The 20,835-nt window shown below is 32.7% G+C and overlaps 1 protein-coding gene across 1 annotated transcript in view; it reads left to right on the top strand.

Moving 5' to 3' along the window:
- The first annotated feature begins 4,942 nt into the window (after positions 1–4,942).
- The window catches only part of LOC134718287 (protein fem-1 homolog A-like), a 50,034-nt gene continuing 34,141 nt past the window's right edge, over positions 4,943–20,835 (top strand). Inside the window, exon 1 of the mRNA XM_063580779.1 lies at positions 4,943–5,026. Coding sequence (XP_063436849.1) covers positions 4,943–5,026 — 84 coding nt within the window. The remainder of the gene's footprint in view (positions 5,027–20,835) is intronic.

Raw genomic sequence — 20,835 nt, 5'->3', positions numbered from 1 at the left:
CTCATTTTTCTAGAACAGTAAATCACGTCCTAACCATTGTATGCTATGTCTGTGCCAACATTTAACAGAAAAGAATTGTACTCTTTGAGACAGTTACAAATGTGGTAAACTATAAACGCAGCTTAGCCTGGTGTATTGCTTGTCCTTTTAACACTTTAGAATTGTATTGCAACTGACTATGAATTGTCTTTTCTCATCGAGAGTGACCATGTATTATTGATTCATGAAAATGATTTTAAGTACTTGATAAAAGACAAATGTAACTAAGAAAGAAATGTGTCCTGTTGAGAAATATTTTAATCAGTATTGCTGTTGTATTTATTAAAAATTCCCGTTTTGTGTTTGAATAACACAAAAATACAGTAAACACCTTACCAAGCCTAGTTTGACATTTTATACTACAGAAAACACAGAAAAATTGAATTCACTGCTGTTGTAAATCATTCCTCTTAAGGTGGTATTGGTGTCTTCCTCCATCTTGGATTGTAAAAAACAGAGAACCAAAGGTCCAGATTTTATATCAATTTATCAAAATTTGATGCAGGAATGTAGAAATTTAATGTGAATTTTTATTTAAATGAACCAATTTATAAAGCCCCAGTCCCACTAGAGCACGATCGCAACAGGCTCACCGCGATCTAAATTAAAATCAGGTCGTGGTGAGGTCGCGGTAGGAGCGGCATGAAAATGTAAATTTTCGTTGCTTTCACGATCCTACTACGTCCTCATTACACTTCTACAACGATTTCGCTACGTTGTAACACGTTCTCACCGCGCTTATTCTGCGACCTTACTACGATTATCAAGATCTGTCTATGCTCATCAGCACCATACCACGAGTTATCCGATTGCAACACGATCTTACCACGCTTCTACTGCGATGATAGCACGTTCTTACCACGATTACACTACGTTTAAACCGCGATTTTACTACGCTCTTAGCAATTTACGTCAACAATGTGTGTCATATCAATACAGCATCATTCCTTCATTTCTATTTCTGATTAATACGTAGATTTTGCGAAAAAAATACAGTCATGCCACCAAAATCTAATAGAACACGATGGCGTGGTGTTAGGGTAGAGGCAGATGGAGCTCTGATAGTAACGAATCTTGATCAAGTAGAGATGCCGGACCGACCAATCCGACCTAACTAACAACCTATTGCTGGTCCATAAAACTGAAATAACGATATTTTAGTGAACGATAGCAAATATGAAACAGATGTGTCAATAGATATAGGAAGATGTGGTATGAGTGCCAATGAGACAACTCTTAATCAATTACCAAGATTATGAGTATGGTTATTGGTAAATACTTGTCGCGTCATACTAAATGAATGAGGAAGCATAAGAAATGATATTACTCTGAACTATTCATATGGTACAAACTGAAGACTGTTTGTCCAAATTCTGTAAGTAATGTTTCCGTGTGCAACGTTATACGATGTGCATTGTATTTTTTTTGTTTCTATAACAAATGTCATTCTAAAGTATAATGAAGACGTTGTGATTATCTTAAAGGATCGTATGACCATTAAACGTTGTCGATAGAAGTGAATGATACGATTGTAAACATATAATACGTTGTTTTTCAAAGTTATCTAAACCATTAAGGTCAAATGTCATCTTCATTTTTTAACTATGACACGCCGACTATAGAAACTTTACATCTCGTGCAACAATTAGGATGGTTTGAACAACCTTTGTAAGACTTGACCCCCCGCAGAGATATAGAAAACAGTACATTAACGGGTGTTACACGGACACTTTTAAGACGATACACGGACTTTTTTTGGTTGTTACACGGAGACTTTTTATGAATAGAATCACTCGTGCATGCTCAGTGAGTTCATGGGCACTTTAACTTTCAATTAGATTAGAACTTTTTGGGTCACCGACTTATTTCCTGTCTTTTTTTTATTGAACAAAATAATTACGTTATAGCATCGACATCTTCTTTCAAACATTTCCAGTAAAATACTATTCATATCATATACATTAAGGAACATTTTAACTTCAAAAGGGGGAGGGGGTATGGTTTTCTCCTAAAAAGATATTTCAAATTTTATGAGAAAAAAAATATTATGGTCAAGCAGATGACAAATAAGTATTTGGCATGATTCCTGATTTTCCGAATACCGTAAATAGTGCTAATTTAAACCACAAAAAAATGGTGTTTGCGTTGAAAAGTAAATAGTTAATACACTTAAAAAGGAACATACCACCCCTTTATGAAGCAACATATTCGGCCAATAAATGTTTTCTTCAATATATGGATATGAATAGTATTTCGGATAATGCTGAAAGTAAAGAAATGATGATACTGACGTATATATTTCAATAAAGATAAGACAGGAAATCAGTAAATAAAATTCAAATCTTATCAAAAGATAAAAGCCCTATCAACTCACCAATCCACGATTGATCATATAAACAACAAGTGTTCATGTAATACACGTCCAAATAAGCAGCGAATCTAGAAGAAAATCTTTCAACTTATGTCATCAATTTTGGACGGTAAGCTGCGATTGGATCATAATGTAACACGTGTTTATTCCTGACCATCACTTGCAGATCTAGAGACGAGCATGAATTAAAAAAAAAGTATATGCCTGAATATATATAATATTAAGACAAAATTCATTTTATCATAAACATTTCATTTACTAATGAAGTAGGAAATTCATTCCTTTGATACATTTATATGATCTTATATTGTTATCGCATTTACATCAGTGGCGGATCCAGGTCCAAATCCAGGTCCAAATCCAGGACAAAACAGGGGGGGGGTCAACTTAATGTCCCCATTTGAATGAATTGTCATCCAAAAAAGGGTTGTTCCAACCCCCGGGACCCCCACCACTAAATATTAAATTCATGTATTTGGCATCAAACGCGCGATTTTTACGATTTTTTTAAGGGGGGGGATGGAATGGCACATTCTGCATTTTTTCATCCAAAATGAAGAACAGACTATTTATTTTAAAAATAAAAACCTCCCCCTCCCCGCTCTCCGTTTCATCCATAAAAATCAAACGTTATCCTACTTACCACTAAAAAATATTTCTTTAATATTTTACTTTTTTACGAAGTTGCATTTTAAAAGTCTTAAATGTCTACAACATTTATATTTTACTTGAAATAGTTCTTTTTTACCAATTTATAAGTTTCCTGATTTTTTTTTTTTTTTTTTTTTTTTAAATCTCGATTGAAGGGAAATGAAAAAAAAATGTTTAGATCTATACTATAACTTACATTTACTGCTTTGTGGCTATCTTAGTTTCTCAAATCTTGCAAAATTTATTATTACTTTCTTGAAACCTCTTACAAGTCAGATACAAAATCAAAATTAACAAAAGAAACAGACCGGTAACAACCAGCTTAATAGTTTTTCTGCACCTGTAGCCAAGTCGCCTCGGACCTTGACCTGACTACTCGTGCAGGAAAAAACTATCCGGCAACGGTTGTTACCGGCCTGTTTCTTTGTTACCTTTGTATTTTATCTAATACTTACTTCCAATGAGGGTCTTGAACGGTGGGTATATAGTACAAAACATGGTGAGATATATTGAGGTATTAAATCACGTTTCAATTAAGAATGTAAATTTGAAAATAAACACAATTTTGCACTGCTGCAAACTGGTTCGAATAATATAAACCAATGTATGCATACATCATTTTGGAAAACCGCAAATCATTGCATAACACTTATATTATATTGAAAAACAAACTGAGAGCAAATGGCCTAGAGACCAACTTCTGTCGAACAATTTAGAACGTCCTTAACGCTGAATGTGATGGTTTTGTGTTTATAAACAATGAAATATCAGATGTCTATTCTCCTTTGCACGATGTTACGTGTGTTATACTGTATAAGCTATTAGCGTTGTAAAGATTCATTTATAATTGAGTATTTCTATCTTATTATTTTAACACAAATGAGTTTCATTGCAAAGCATTAAAATGTGACCAGTTTTCATTGATTTCATTATCCCAAAAAGTCAAATACTTGTTTAAATACAAATATTACAGTGAAACAAATATAACACGTTGTATTCATAATACATTGTTGTAGTTAAAAAGATATCGCATTCCTACCTTTTGTTCGAAAAAAAAACCTCCAAAAACATTGCACAATCATACAACAAAAAGGCATTTATGATAAGTTGCGAACACAGGACTGATACACCTTCAGTTTGACTTCAGGTTCATAAATATATGGGATATAAACATGATTATTTTGAGAAGGCTTGTTGAAAATTGTCGGCTTTCTACAAAGGACATATAATTATATTTAGACTTTTTAATAAAATCAACGATACCAATTTTGTTGCACCAGATGCGCAATTCGACAATACATGTCTCTTCAGTGATGCTCGTTGTTGTGATAATTGTTGATCTGAACAAAGATAATTAGCAACATAGAAAGCAAGGCACATATACACATTTATTCGCAAATGTCATTTATTTAACCTATATCATGTATATCTAGGGACTTAATTCCTTAAAATTACTGATCAAGTATTGATAACGAAAAGTAAGGTTGAAAGATTTTAATGAAATTTATTTTTAGCGTATAACATCTAACGTATTTCAGTGTTTATATATCCTTGGTTGACACATACCTGGAATAATTCATATATTGTCGTATATGTTATTACGATAAAATGTCTCACCGCGCTTATTCTGCGAACTTACTACGCTTATCAAGATCTGTCTATGCTCATCATCACCATACGACGTGTTATCCGATTGCAACACGATCTTACCACGCTTCTACTGCGATTATAGCACGTTCTTACCACGATTACACTACGTTTAAACCGCGATTTTACTACGCTCTTAGCAATATCGTCAACAATGTGTTCCATACCAATACAGCATCATTCCTTCATTTCTATTTCTGATTAATACGTAGATTTCGCGAAAAAAATACAGGCATGCCACCAAAATCTAATAGAACACGATGGCGTGGTGTTAGGGTAGAGGCAGATGGAGCTCTGATAGTAACGAATCTTGATCAAGTAAAGATGTCGGACCGACCAATCCGACCTAACTTACAACCTATTGCTGGTCCATAAAGCTGAAATAACGATATTTTAGTGAACGATAGCAAATATGAAACAGATGTGTCAATAGATATAGGAAGATGTGGTATGAGTGCCAATGAGACAACTTTCAATCAATTACCAATATTATGATTATGATTATTGGTAAATACTAGTCGCGTTATACTAAATGAATGAGGAAACATTAGGAAATGATATTACTCTGAACTATTCATATGGTACAAACTGAAGACTGTTTGTCCAAATTCTGTTAGTAATATTTCCGTGTGTAACATTATACGATGTGCATTGTATTTTTGTTTGTTTCTATAACAAATGTCATTCTAAAGTATAATGAAGACGTTGTGATTATCTTAAAAGATCGTATGACCCTTAACCGTGGTCGATAGAAGTGAATGATACGATTGTAAACATCAAATACGTTGTTTTTCAAAGATATCTAAACCATCAAGGTCAAATGTCATCTTCATTTTTTAACTATGATACGCCGACTATAGAAACTTTACATCTCGTGCGACAATCAGGATGGTTTTAACAACCTATACTTCCAATGAGGGTCTTGAACGGTCGGTATAGAGTATAAAACATGGTGAGATATATTGAGGCATTAAATCACGTTTCAATTAAGAATGCAAATTTGAAAATAAACAAAATTTTGCACTGCTGCAAACTGGTTCGAATAATTTTAACCAATGTATTTATAGAGCATTTCGGAAAACCGCACATCATTGCATAACACTTATATTATATTGAAAAACAAGCTGAAAGCAAATGGCCTACAAACCAACTTCTGTCGAAATATTAAGAACGTCCTTAACGCTGAATGTGATGTTTTAGTGTTTATAAACATTGAAATATCAGATGTCTATTCTCCTTTGCACGATGCCACATGTGTTATACTGCATAAGATATTAACGTTGTAAAGTTTCATTTATAATTGAGTATTTCTTTCTTATTCTTTTAACTCAAATGAGTTGATTTCATTATCCTAAATAGTAAAGTACTTGTTCAAATACAAATATTACAAAGAAACAAATATAACATGTTGTATTCATAACACATTGTAGTAGTTAACAAGATACTGCATTCCCACCTTTTGTTCGAAAAAAAAACAACCTCCAAAAACATTGCACAATTATACAATTAAAAGGCGTTTATGATAAGTTGCGGACACAGGACTGATACACCTTCAGTTTGACTTCCGGTTTAATATATATATATGGGATATAAAAATGATTATTTTGAGAAGGCTTGTTGAAAATTGTCGTCTTTCTACAAAGGACATATAGTTATATTTAGACTTTATAATTGTTGATCTGAACAAAGATAATTAGCAACATAGAAAGCAAGGCAAATATACACATTTATTCGCAAATGTCATTTAGTTAACCTATATCATGTATATCTAGGGACTTAATTCCTTAAAATTACTGATCAAGTATTGATAACGAAAAGTAAGGTTGAAAGATTTTAATGAAATTTATTTTTAGCGTATAACATCTCACGTATTTCAGTGTTCATATATCCTTGGTTGACACATACCTGCAATAATTCATATATTTTCTAATATGTTATACGATAAAATTTCTCACCGCGCTTATTCTGCGACCTTACTACGCTTATCAAGATCTGTCTATGCTCATCTTCACCATACCACGAGTTATCCGATTGCAACGACTACACTACGTTTAAATCGCGATTTTACTACGCTCTTAGCAATATCGTCAACAATGTGTTCCTCATCATTCCTTCATTTCTATTTCTGATTAATACGTAGATTTTGCGAAAAAAATACAGTCATGCCACCAAAATCTAATAGAACATGATGGCGTGGTGTTAGGGTAGAGGCAGATGGAGCTCTGATAGTAACGAATCTTGATCAAGTAGAGATGCCGGATCGACCAATCCGACCTAACTTACAACCTATTGCTGGTCCATACAGCTGAAATAACGATATTTTAGTGAACGATAGCAAATATGAAACAGATGTGTCAATAGATATAGGAAGATGTGGTATGAGTGCCAATGAGACAACTCTCAATCAATTACCAAGTAACACATTTTAAAAGTAACAATTATAGGCCAAGATACGGCCTTCAACACGGAGCCTTGGCTTACACCGAACAGCAAGATATAAAAGGCCTGAAAAATTACTAGTGTAAAACCATTCAAACGGGAAAACCAACGGTCTAATCTAAATGAAATCAAGAAGCATGGTTGAGCCGTTAGAGAAAATAGACAAGAAGTCCCAATTACATACAGACAAACCAAACCTGGAGAGAATTTATATATTTTATGGGAAAATGACATTGAGAATAATGGTCGTAGTATGAACGTAGCCAGGTCATAAGAAGAGCGTGATGAGAACAGCGAGGGCGTGCTAGAATCGTACTGTGGTCGTAAACAGCGTGGTATAGTCGTAGTGGATGAGTAGTTTGGTCGCGGTGAGAACATAATTATCGCAGTGAGATCGTAATGACGTCGTAAAAAGATCGTAGCGTAGTTTTTCCGAATATAATCACGCCTTCGCTACGGTCTCATAACGATAGTACAGCGACCTTTGCGATCTTACTACGATCTTTGTGCGCTCTCACTACGCTTCTTCTACGACCTGATTTCGCCACGAACGCACCACGATTGTTTTGAACATGCTCACATTTTGCCACGCTCATCACGATCTTGAAGACCTCACCACGACCGTGATACGACCTAACCACATCTTCTCTTTTATATTTACTGCGATCTACACGATCGTACTACGATCATCAAAATTTGCATTTTTTCGCAGATCGTAGTGTGATCGTGGCCTAGTGGGACTTGGGTATTAGAATATAATTTATAAATATTTTTGCAAATGTTGATAATTTTTGGTTGTTTTTAAAAAAAAAGAAAAAATGGCATTTTAAGGGGTGGTAACTCTAAAACAATGCATTTTTTCAAGGATTCTACTTGGAATTTTCCTATTTTGTATTTTAGCCGAAAAAAACGTACGGTGACCCTATATTTTCTTTTTATATTCTCAAAGCACTGTCTAAAAGCTATGTTTTAATTACGTATTTAACAATTCTATCATTGTTTTGTTTGTTTCTAATTAGAAAATGGTTTTTTTTTCCTGTATAATCCATACAAAATATGTCATTTGACACGTTCTGTAGCTTGAAAAAATGCGCAGTGACCTATTATTTTTATTATATTTCTCAACATATATCAATATATACTACGTTTTGACAAAGTATGAACAAATTCTATCATTTTTATTTTAGACTCCGATACCCCCTTAAGCTTTATATATGTTCAACATATTTTAAATGTATTTTTAAAAATGGTATAGTTCTTATAAAACAAAAAAAAGATTTTTGTTACAACATACCATAGAGAGGAATGTTTATAACGTCGCGAAAAAAGACTATTGCACCTGACTTCAGTTTTGGGAAAAATTAGAGGTACCCATTTTTGAAAGTAAAGAATTATTGTCCATACGCAACAAATAATAGTGTTTGGAAAGTGTGAGTGTTGTTACGAACAAAGATAAGAAGCTTCATACCAAACAAATACAAATCAGTTGATAGAACAGTAATGTTAGGTAAACAGTTAACAACAAATATTTGTAATTTTTGACTTAATTATACATGAGGTATTATACCATTTTCATATAAGAAAATCACGTAATGAAGATAAGTTGTTATTGTATTCCTTGCCTTTAATTTTATTGAATTTTATTTCAACATACTCTTCACTTGTCTTTTTTATCATCGGGGGTGACCATATATTGTTTAGGAATTGAATGCTTCTTTTTGTAAATGTATGGGAATGTAAAACCGTTGACCGAAGTACATTGTGTATGCAGCGAGGACTTTTATGACATGTTTGTGAGTGACTTGGTAGAGTTTAGACACCAACACATTCCTTTATAAAGTTGTTTAATCCTTTAATATTTTTAAATGCTTACGACACATTATAATTATGTGTGTTAAGGTTGAAACTAGCACGGAGGTAATTACTGGGAGGCGCCTCAGTTACCATAGTGTTTGTTTCAACCTTAACACACATAATTATATTAACATTATGAAGATAATAGTTAAAAACTATTCACGTCATGCTTTATAAAAAAGACACATTTTATGATAATATGACTCTGAACTGGTCATATGTTTCGTACATTTTGCTTACAATTGTTAACTTATAAGTGCGTGTCAGTCTTTTATCTTTTTATAACAATTGCAATTCTTAATTAATGTAACACCATGTTTATATATAGAAGATACACATGCTCCTTGACTGTGGTAGATAGAAGTTAGTGACATGACTGTAAAAATTCAATATTTTGTTCTACAAATTTATTCATATCGTTTAGATCAAATGTCATCTTTAGCTGACGAATATAATTGTACAACTTTAGACGTTTAAGTTGAACAATAGGATTAATGTTGCAGTGCTAAAATGGGGATCAGACAATTACATTTTATTTACGAGATGAACAGACACTACTGCAGTTTTTTTTTATTTGCTATTCCATCCATGTAATGATACAGTGGTATCAAAGACGCAAGAACAATGATTAGATACAAACATTGAAAAAATGTCGATTGCAGTGAAATAATCGGCCGACCGACTCCTTTCACATGCTATCATAAAAAGTATCACAGAAAAGACATCCAGTTTAGAGATTAGTTTTGAATTTCGTTGTGTTTTGTCCTATATACATAATAAGCTTGTATTCAATACATCTGAACAAAAAACATTGTCTTTTTTATCAGGGGTGACGTTGTTTTAAATTCAATATTAAATAGACTTTACGTACTCGTTTAAATACAGACGTAACAAAGACAGAAATATATCCTCTTAAAATAGATTTTAAACAAAATGGGTAGTGTATTTGTTGATACTTTAAAGTTCTTCAAGGACATCTTCTTTCCTTCGTTTTTGTTTTGAATAATATAAAATATAACACAAAGAGAACAGAGTATTATTTCACAAGCAAAACACAGTTGTTGTAAACATTTTCTAAATCTTTATCTTTTTTTTTTAAATATTCAAAATTTAGAGAAAACTAAATAATATTTAGAATTTAGATAAAACTAAAAGAACGGTTTCCTATATTAATATTTAATATCTATTCTACTTAAAACCTTATATATATTTTTAGGAGGTTTAAGTATATGAAGAAATATATTTGTGAGCATTCTACAAACAACATTTATAAAACAACATATTGTTAAGAAGTTCTAATTTTCATTTTTTTATTTTTTATCATTTTTATATTTACTATAAAGATTATGATTATGGTTATTGGTAAATACTAGTCGCGTTATACTTAATGAATAAGGAAGCATTAGGAAATGATATAACTCTGAACTATTCACATGGTACAAACTGAAGACTGTTTGTCCAAGTTCTGTAAATAATTTTTCCGTGTGTAACATTATACGATGTGCATTGTATTCTTTGTTTCTATAACAAATGTCATTCTAAAGTATAATGAAGACGTTGTGATTATCTTAAAGGATCGTATGACCCTTAACCGTGGCCGATAGAAGTGAATGATACGATTGTAAACATCAAATACGTTGTTTTTCAAAGTTATCTAAACCATCAAGGTCAAATGTCATCTTCATTTTATAACTATGACACGCCGACTATAGAAATTTTACATCTCGTGCGACAATCAGGATGATTTGAACAACCTATACTTCCAATGAGGGTCTTGAACGGTCGGTATAGAGTATAAAACATGGTGAGATATATTGAGGCATTAAATCACGAGGGTCTTGAACGGTCGGTATGGAGTAAGAAACCTAATTAGATAACCTGGGGTATCAAATCAAGTTTCAATTAGGGATGCAAATTTGAAAGTAAAACATAATTTTGCACTGCTGCAAACTGGTTCGAATAATATTTACCAATGTATTTATACAGCATTTTGGAAAATCGTACATCATTGCACAACACTTATATTATATTGAAAAACAAACTGAAAGCAAATGTCCTAGAGACCAACTTCTGTCGAACAATTTATAACGTCCATAACACTGATTGTGATGTTTTATTGTTTATAAACATTGAAATATCAGATGTCTATCCTCCTTTGCACGATGTCACGTTTGTTATACCACATAAGCTATTAGCGTTGTAAAGTTTCATTTATAATTGAGTACTTCTATCTTATTCTTTTAACACACATGAGTTTCATTGCAAAGCATTATAATGTGATCAGTTTTCATTGATTTCATTATCCGAAAAAGTAAAGTACTTGTTTAAATACAAATATTACAAAGAAACAAACATAACATGTTGTATTCATAATACATTGTAGTAGTTAAAAAGATATCGCATTCCCACCTTTTGTTCGAAAAAAAAACCCTCCAAAAACATTGCACAACCATTCAATTTAAAGGCATTTATGACAAGTTGCGAACACAGGACTGATACACCTTCAGTTTGACTTCTGGTTAATAAATATATGGGATATAAACATGATTATTTTGAGAAGGCTTGTTGAAAATTGTCGTCTTTCTACAAAGGACATATAGTTATATTTAGACTTTATAATTGTTGATCTGAACAAAGATAATTAGCAACATAGAAAGCAAGGTACATATACACATTTATTCGCATATGTCATTTATTTTACCTTTATCATGTATATCTAGGGACTTAATTCCTTAAAATTACTGATCAAGTATTGATAACGAAGGGTAAGGTTGAAAGATTTTAATGAAATTTATTTTTAGCGTATAACATCTCACGTATTTCAGTGTTCATATATCCTTAGTTGACACATACCTGGAATAATTCATATATTTTCTTATATATTATTACGATAAAATTTCTCACCGCGCTTATTCTGCGACCTTACTACGCTTATCAAGATCTGTCTATGCTCATCATCACCATACCACGAGTTATCCGATTGCAACACGATCTTACCACGCTTCTACTACGATTATAGCACGTTCTTACCACGATTACACAACAGATGGGTGCACTCCTAACCTGTACAGCAAGTTAACTTGATAACCAGTGGACTGGTCAAAGTTAACCTGTGACCGAATATAGGACTGCTCTGACCAGTCCTAGGACCAAAATCTAGTTAAATTGAAAAGCGGACTTGGTCCTAGGACTGTTTTTATGTCTGCCAAAAAGTTAACTTGAAAACAGGTCCGCTATTGATATAATATAACTTCGAACCAGTCCTGTCATAAGTTAACATAAGTTAACTTCGGAACCAGCCCTGTCATAAAGTTAACATAAGTTAACTTGGAAACCAGTCCTGCCACAAAGTTAACTTCTGCTTGGACGAATCCGATCAAAACCAGACCTGTTCCCAAGTTAACTTTTGATTGGTCTGCTCGACACTAAGTTAACTTGTAACCAGGACCGCTCTTCGTTGATTTAAAAACAATAGTTTTAATATCTTTGTTTCGTAGTATAAACATCGAAAATAAAGTAATTTGAAAATTAATACTTCCGTTTTATGAACAGGATTAAATACAAATATTTGAAAATAAGTACGCACAGAACGTAACACAAATTTATTTGTGATCTGACAATCTATCTATTATAAAAACGATCTCGGTTACAATGATAACAGGCACTGAATATATATATATTCCGAGATCAAATTCAATCATATTATGTATATTTTTGAAAAGAAGTATATTTGATGTTAGGTGTATACGTCCTTGTTTGTTATACATCCTTGAACTATGCAGGCACAATCAGCAATAGTTTAATTCATTTAAATAATGACTACACATTTTTGTTCACCTATTAAGTGAATGATACGATTGTAAACATCAAATACGTTGTTTTTCAAAGTTATCTAAACCATCAAGGTCAAATGTCATCTTCATTTTATAACTATGACACGCCGACTATAGAAATTTTACATCTCGTGCGACAATCAGGATGGTTTGAACAACCTATACTTCCAATGAGGGTCTTGAACGGTCGGTATAGAGTATAAAACATGGTGAGATATATTGAGGCATTAAATCACGAGGGTCTTGAACGGTCGGTATGGAGTAAGAAACCTAATTAGATAACCTGGGGTATCAAATCAAGTTTCAATTAGGGATGCAAATTTGAAAGTAAAACATAATTTTGCACTGCTGCAAACTGGTTCGAATAATATTTACCAATGTATTTATACAGCATTTTGGAAAATCGTACATCATTGCACAACACTTATATTATATTGAAAAACAAACTGAAAGCAAATGTCCTAGAGACCAACTTCTGTCGAACAATTTATAACGTCCATAACACTGATTGTGATGTTTTATTGTTTATAAACATTGAAATATCAGATGTCTATCCTCCTTTGCACGATGTCACGTTTGTTATACCGCATAAGCTATTAGCGTTGTAAAGTTTCATTTATAATTGAGTACTTCTATCTTATTCTTTTAACACACATGAGTTTCATTGCAAAGCATTATAATGTGATCAGTTTTCATTGATTTCATTATCCGAAAAAGTAAAGTACTTGTTTAAATACAAATATTACAAAGAAACAAACATAACATGTTGTATTCATAATACATTGTAGTAGTTAAAAAGATATCGCATTCCCACCTTTTGTTCGAAAAAAAAACCCTCCAAAAACATTGCACAACCATTCAATTTAAAGACATTTATGACAATGCGAACACAGGACTGATACACCTTCAGTTTGACTTCTGGTTAATAAATATATGGGATATAAACATGATTATTTTGAGAAGGCTTGTTGAAAATTGTCGTCTTTCTACAAAGGACATATAGTTATATTTAGACTTTATAATTGTTGATCTGAACAAAGATAATTAGCAACATAGAAAGCAAGGTACATATACACATTTATTCGCATATGTCATTTATTTTACCTTTATCATGTATATCTAGGGACTTAATTCCTTAAAATTACTGATCAATAGATATAGGAAGATGTGGTGTGAGTGCCAATGAGACAACTCTCCATCCAAATAACAATTTAAAAATTAAACCATTATAGGTTAAAGTACGGCCTTCAACACGGAGCCTTGGCTCACACCGAACAACAAGCTATAAAGGGCCCCAAAATTACTAGTGTAAAACCATTCAAACGGGAAAACCAACGGTCTAATCTATATAAACAAAACGAGAAACGAGAAACACGTATATATTACATAAACAAACGACAACTACTGTACATAACGAAGGGTAAGGTTGAAAGATTTTAATGAAATTTATTTTTAGCGTATAACATCTCACGTATTTCAGTGTTCATATATCCTTAGTTGACACATACCTGGAATAATTCATATATTTTCTTATATATTATTACGATAAAATTTCTCACCGCGCTTATTCTGCGACCTTACTACGCTTATCAAGATCTGTCTATGCTCATCATCACCATACCACGAGTTATCCGAATGCAACACGATCTTACCACGCTTCTACTACGATTATAGCACGTTCTTACCACGATTACACAAAAGATGGGTGCACTCCTAACCTGTACAGCAAGTTAACTTGATAACCAGTGGACTGGTCAAAGTTAACCTGTGACCGAATATAGGACTGCTCTGACCAGTCCTAGGACCAAAATCTAGTTAACTTGAAAAGCGGACTTGGTCCTAGGACTGTTTTTATGTCTGCCAAAAAGTTAACTTGAAAACAGGTCCGCTATTGATATAATATAACTTCGAACCAGTCCTGTCATAAGTTAACATAAGTTAACTTCGGAACCAGCCCTGTCATAAAGTTAACATAAGTTAACTTGGAAACCGGTCCTGCCACAAAGTTAACTTCTGCTTGGACGAATCCGATCAAAACCAGACCTGTTCCCAAGTTAACTTTTGATTGGTCTGCTCGACACTAAGTTAACTTGTAACCAGGACCGCTCTTCGTTGATTTAAAAAAAATATTTTTAATATCTTTGTTTCGTAGTATAAACATCGAAAATAAAGTAATTTGAAAATTAATACTTCCGTTTTATGAACAGGATTAAATACAAATATTTGAAAATAAGTACGCACAGAACGTAACACAAATTTATTTGTGATCTGACAATCTATCTAAAACGATCTCGGTTACAATGATAACAGGCACTGAATATATATATATTCCGAGATCAAATTCAATCATATTATGTATATTTTTGAAAAGAAGTATATTTGATGTTAGGTGTATATGTCCTTGTTTGTTATACATCCTTGAACTATGCAGGCACAATCAGCAATAGTTTAATTCATTTAAATAATGACTACACATTTTTGTTCACCTATTAAGGGTGCCAGCATGTCCTCTTTTTACTCAAAATACTGATACGTAACAAAATTTCAGTAGTTTTGATGCCTCTAGTTGACTTGTACAACAAAATTATTTGACCGCATCCACCAAAACTGACCATATATGCACTTTAATTTGTAAATCTATATACCCGCATAGTAAATCAGCCATATTTTTTTATGTCAGGATTCAATGTGTGATACAATCATGACAATGGACAGCAAAATTGCAATATAATATCAAAAAATTTTGGTTCGCATAAATTTAGGATACCAGCATGTCCTCATTTTATTCAAAATATTGATACGTAACAAAATTTCAGTAGTTTTGATACCTCCAGGAAACTTGTACAACAAAATTATTTGACTGCATTACCAAAACTGACCATATGTTCACTTTAATTTAAACATCTATATACCGGCATAGTAAATCAGTCATATGTTTTATGTCAGGATTTAATGTATATTAAAATCATGACAATGGACAGCAATATTGCAATATAATAACAAAAAATTTTGGTTCGCATAAATTTAGGATATCGGCATGTCCTCATTTTATTCAAAATATTGATATGTAACAAAATTTCAGTAGTTTTGATACCTCCAGCTGACTTGTACAACAAAATTATTTGACCGCATCCACAAAAACTGACCATATGTGCACTTTAATTTGAAAATCTATATACCCGGACAGTAAATCAGTCATGTTTTATGTCAGGATTTAATGTATAATACAATCATGACAATGGACAGCAATATTGCAATATAATAACAACAAATTTTGGTTCGCATAAATTTAGGATACCAGCATGTCCTCATTTTATTCAAAGTATTGATACGTAACAAAATTTCAGTAGTTTTAATACCTCATGCTGACTTGGAAAACAAAACTAATTGACCAAAACTGATCATATGTGCACTTTTATTTGCAAATCTATATACCCGCATACCATTGTACAGAGCACCTTAATGTCTTCTCCTAGCGGTCCTGTTCACGTTTTAGTAGGACCGTAAATGTACAGGTAATCAATAATATTGGAAAACTATTAATGCAAAAAATATTCTAAATAAATTGAGAATGTCAGAATTTCATCTCTTTATTCATAATAACAGTCACATCATATATAGGAGTTCATGATGGTGTACGTGTAAAACAAAACTATTATGCCACATCATCAAAGTACCGACACTGACATGTCTGAATTCATTTGTACTATTTACAATGATTTTATAATAAAACAAAGTATACGAGGTTCTCTTCTTGGAATCTATTATGTCGGTTGATTGATTTTGTTTATAGTTAAACGTCAAGTGGCAACTATTTCATTAAAGTGTGCATTGAGTATAATTTTAGGACGTCCCATATAGATATCGGCAATGACAAATCTCTCGATAAATCTGACGAGTATGTCGAGATTGTTGATAGTTTTACCACACTCTTACAAAAAATACAATATAATCACGATGTTGACACGATATTGTCAACATCGCGATGTATACGATGTGAACGATGTAAACATAAAGGTATAGACTCTTATATATACAATATAAACACGATGTTGACACAATATTGTCAACATCGCGATGTATACGATGTGAACGATGTAAACAGAAAGGTAGATACTTTATATATATATTTACAATATAAACACGATGTTGACAAAATATTGTCAACATCGCGATGTATACGATGTGAACTATGTAAACAGAAAGGTAGAGACTTTATATATATATATATATATATATATATATATACAATATAAACACGATGTTGACACGATATTGTCAACATCGCGATGTATACGATGTGAACGATGTAAACAGAAAGGTATAGACTCTACATACACATTATAAACACGATGTTGACACGATATTGTTAACATTGCGATGTTTACGATGTGAACGATGTAAACAGAGAGGTAGAGACTCTACATACACAATATAAACACGATGTTGACACGATATTGTCAGCATTGCGATGTATACGATGTGAACGATGTAAACAGAAAGGTATAGACTCTACATACACAATATTAACACGATGTTGACCACGATATTGTTAATATTGCGATGTATGCGATGTGAACGATGTAAACAGAAAGGTATTGAACATATTGATAGGATACAATGTAAACACAATAACGACTCTATAAAGTTGGCATTGCGATGTTGACAATATCGACAAAACATCGTGCACTGGAAATAGTTCAAGTTTTGTACTCCATACCGACCGTTCCACACCCTCATTGGAAGTAAAGGTTGTTCAAACCACCCTGATTGTCGCACGAGATGTAAAGTTTCTATAGTCGGTGTGTCATAGTTATAAAATGAAGATGGCATTTGACCTTGATGGTTTAGATAACTTTGAAAAACAACGTATTTGATGTTTACAATCGTATCATTCACTTCTATCGGCCACGGTTAAGGGTCATACGATCCTTTAAGATAATCACAACGTCTTCATTATACTTTAGAATGACATTTGTTTTTATAATGCTTTTTAAATGCTCCTATATATATAATATATTAAGTATTAAAAACAACTTAACACTCATCAGATCTATTAGAGATTTTCAAATTAAGGGAAGCCTTACATAAACATGCAATTTTTTCACCCAATTTCAAGTTTTTTGAAGTTTTTTTACCATAAATTATTCTTCCATATATATTAAATGTACTTTAAATGTAAAGAAAAGTTACAAAAAGCATACCACATGAGTATAAAATGGTCTTCGGCCATTTGAGATTGAAAATTATTTAGAGTCGATTTAGGCCGTAGCACATACATGACATATTTACATATAAAAATGCATACAGAAGCTTTTGAGAAGTGGAAATTTGTTACTTTTTGTTCATTTCTAGCTAAGATGTTATAATACAAGAAGTCTTATTGCAAAAAAACTCTTGCATTCAACTTTTTTTGCAGACAGCATGGTCTGATGCACAGTTTTTTCACTTTTCAAGGAAAACTTGCATGCAGTTTTAGTCTCAATTTATTGGCATATATTTGAGGCACTAACTATTCTTAAGAAGACAATGACGATGGTATATGAAATGAATAAGGTTTACTGATCATTGTAAAGTGCTTTTTAGCTCACCTGGCCCAAAGGACCAAGTGAGCTTTTCTCATCACTTTGCGTCTGGCGTCCGTTGTGGTCCGTCGTCGTTAATTTTTACAAAAATCTTCTCCTCTGAAACGCAGCTGGGCCAAATTACACCAAAATTGGCCACAATCATAATTGGGGTATCTAGTTTTAAAAAATGTGTCCGGTGACCCGGCCAACCATTCAAGATGGCTGCCATGGCTAAAAATAGGGGTAAAATTGTTTATTAGGTTAAGATGAATTTGCCCTGAAATTTTCAGATGAATCGTACAACCCGTTGTTGGGTTACTGCCCCTGAATATGTAGTTTTAAGGAAATTTTGCCGTTTTTGGTTATTTATATCTTGAAATTTATTATAGATAGAGATAAACTGTAAACAGCAATAATGTTCAGCAAAGTAAGATCTACAAAAAAGTCAACATGACCAAAATGGTCAGTTGACCCCTTACAGAGTTATTACCCTTTATACATGTTATAGTCAATTTTTTACAATTTTTGGTAAATTTTTGTAACCTTTTACAAAAATCTTCTCCTCTGAAACTACAAAGACAAATTTAACCAAACTTGTCCACAATCATCATTTGGGTATCTAGTTTAAAAAATGTGTCCAGTGACCCCGCCCACGAACCAAGATGGCTGAAATAATACATGCATGTAATTAGTTTTTGTCCAGGCTATGACTTTTGTTGCAGAAAGCTCGACATAGGGATAGTGATCCAGCGGTGGTGGCAGCGGCAGCATCGTAACAGACTTCTTAAAAGCCCAATATTTCAGAAGGTAGAAGACCTGGATCCTTCATACTTCGTACTTTGGATATAGATGCCTTATGTTATGAAGTTTCTGTGACTGTCTTTCATATGTCCATTGTCCTTGACCTCATTTTCATGGTTCAGTGACTACTTGAAAAAAAAATGAAGATTATTAGTATTCTTTATTTCTCTCTTATTTTGAGTAATTGGATAACTATATTTGGTATGTGCTTACCTTGCAGGGTCCTAGTGCCCGTCAAGACAGTTTTCTATTCATGGATCAGTGAACATGCAAGGTTAAATTTGTATGGGTCAAGTCCATATGCATGTTTTTAACTTCTCTGTAACCTATGTACTTCATGGTTTTATGAGAATAAAATATATATCATATCTCAAATACTGTTAGCAATATGTCTACTATATTTATGCCCTTGTCGGTCTGTGCGTCCGTCTGTCCCAAAGGTGGTATCCGTTCTCTAACTTTAATTTGCCTCAACCAAATGTTATGAAACTTATACACAATGCTTATTTCCACAAAGCACAGATCAAGTTTGAATTTTGATGCTTCACTTAAACCGTTCTAGAGTTATGCCCTTTTACAAATGGTAAAGCCTTTAAGGTGCTGAATTTTTCGTTTCCGTTCTCCGACTTAAGTTAACCTCAACCAAATTTTGATAGTGACCTTTACCGTTCTTCAGTTATGTCCTTTTATAACTTTATATGATATGCAAGCGGGGGCAACTTCTGTGTCCCATGGAAACATTCCCAATTTATTTGTATATGGAATTATTATAAGATATACATGTCCAACTGGCAGCTGTCACCCAACGTTGACCTCATTTTCATGGTTCAGTCAGTCAAGGATATAACTTTATAGAGTTATTACAGAAAAATAACATACATTTGTTATTGTGGACTAAAAAATCAAAGAACTGTGATAACATATGTATGTTACATGTTTCAAAGGAACAATATACATCATTAGTTTTGTTTAAATGTATACAAGTTCTATTGATATTACTATTGTCTTTGTGTATACTCAACTATAGAAAGATATAACAGTTCATAGTTTTCCCATCATGCATAGTCAGATAGTTCACCTATGTTATAACAGAAAAAGTACATGTATGTCTGTAATAACTAAAGGGTGTTATTACAGCTTCTCTTCATCACTCCAAAGCATTTGCTCAGACATATACATGTAACAGGCTATTATTTATACATGGAATTATTTTTAATTATGGAATTTGCTTGTTTTCTTGTTATTGAAATTTTTAATAAATTCCATGTTTATTCTATACTGAAATGTTCTGTGCTGCGCACAACACTTACCATTACAAAGAAAATAGTTTATTTTCAATAGAATGTACTGTGCCGCGCACAACACTATCTAACCAAAATACATTTAATGGAAAGAGATATTTTACCGCTCAAAAGATTATTATACCAAATAAACATAGAATTTACTGAAAATTTTAAACAGAAGAAATTATGCAAATTCCATAGTAAAAATAATTCCAAGTTCAAATAATAGCCTGTTATGTACATGCTTAATTACAATGTATTTTAATTTATTGTAAGAAATAATGATTAGAGCATGTAATGAGGTTCTGCGCAAGCTTCCCAGTAATTCCCAAGTTTCTCATATATAGACT

Source organism: Mytilus trossulus, chromosome 5 (genome assembly GCF_036588685.1).
Source record: "Mytilus trossulus isolate FHL-02 chromosome 5, PNRI_Mtr1.1.1.hap1, whole genome shotgun sequence".
Lineage (NCBI taxonomy): Eukaryota > Metazoa > Mollusca > Bivalvia > Mytilida > Mytilidae > Mytilus > Mytilus trossulus.
Note: the sequence above shows the minus strand (reverse complement) of the source record. Positions and strands in the feature narration are given on the sequence as shown.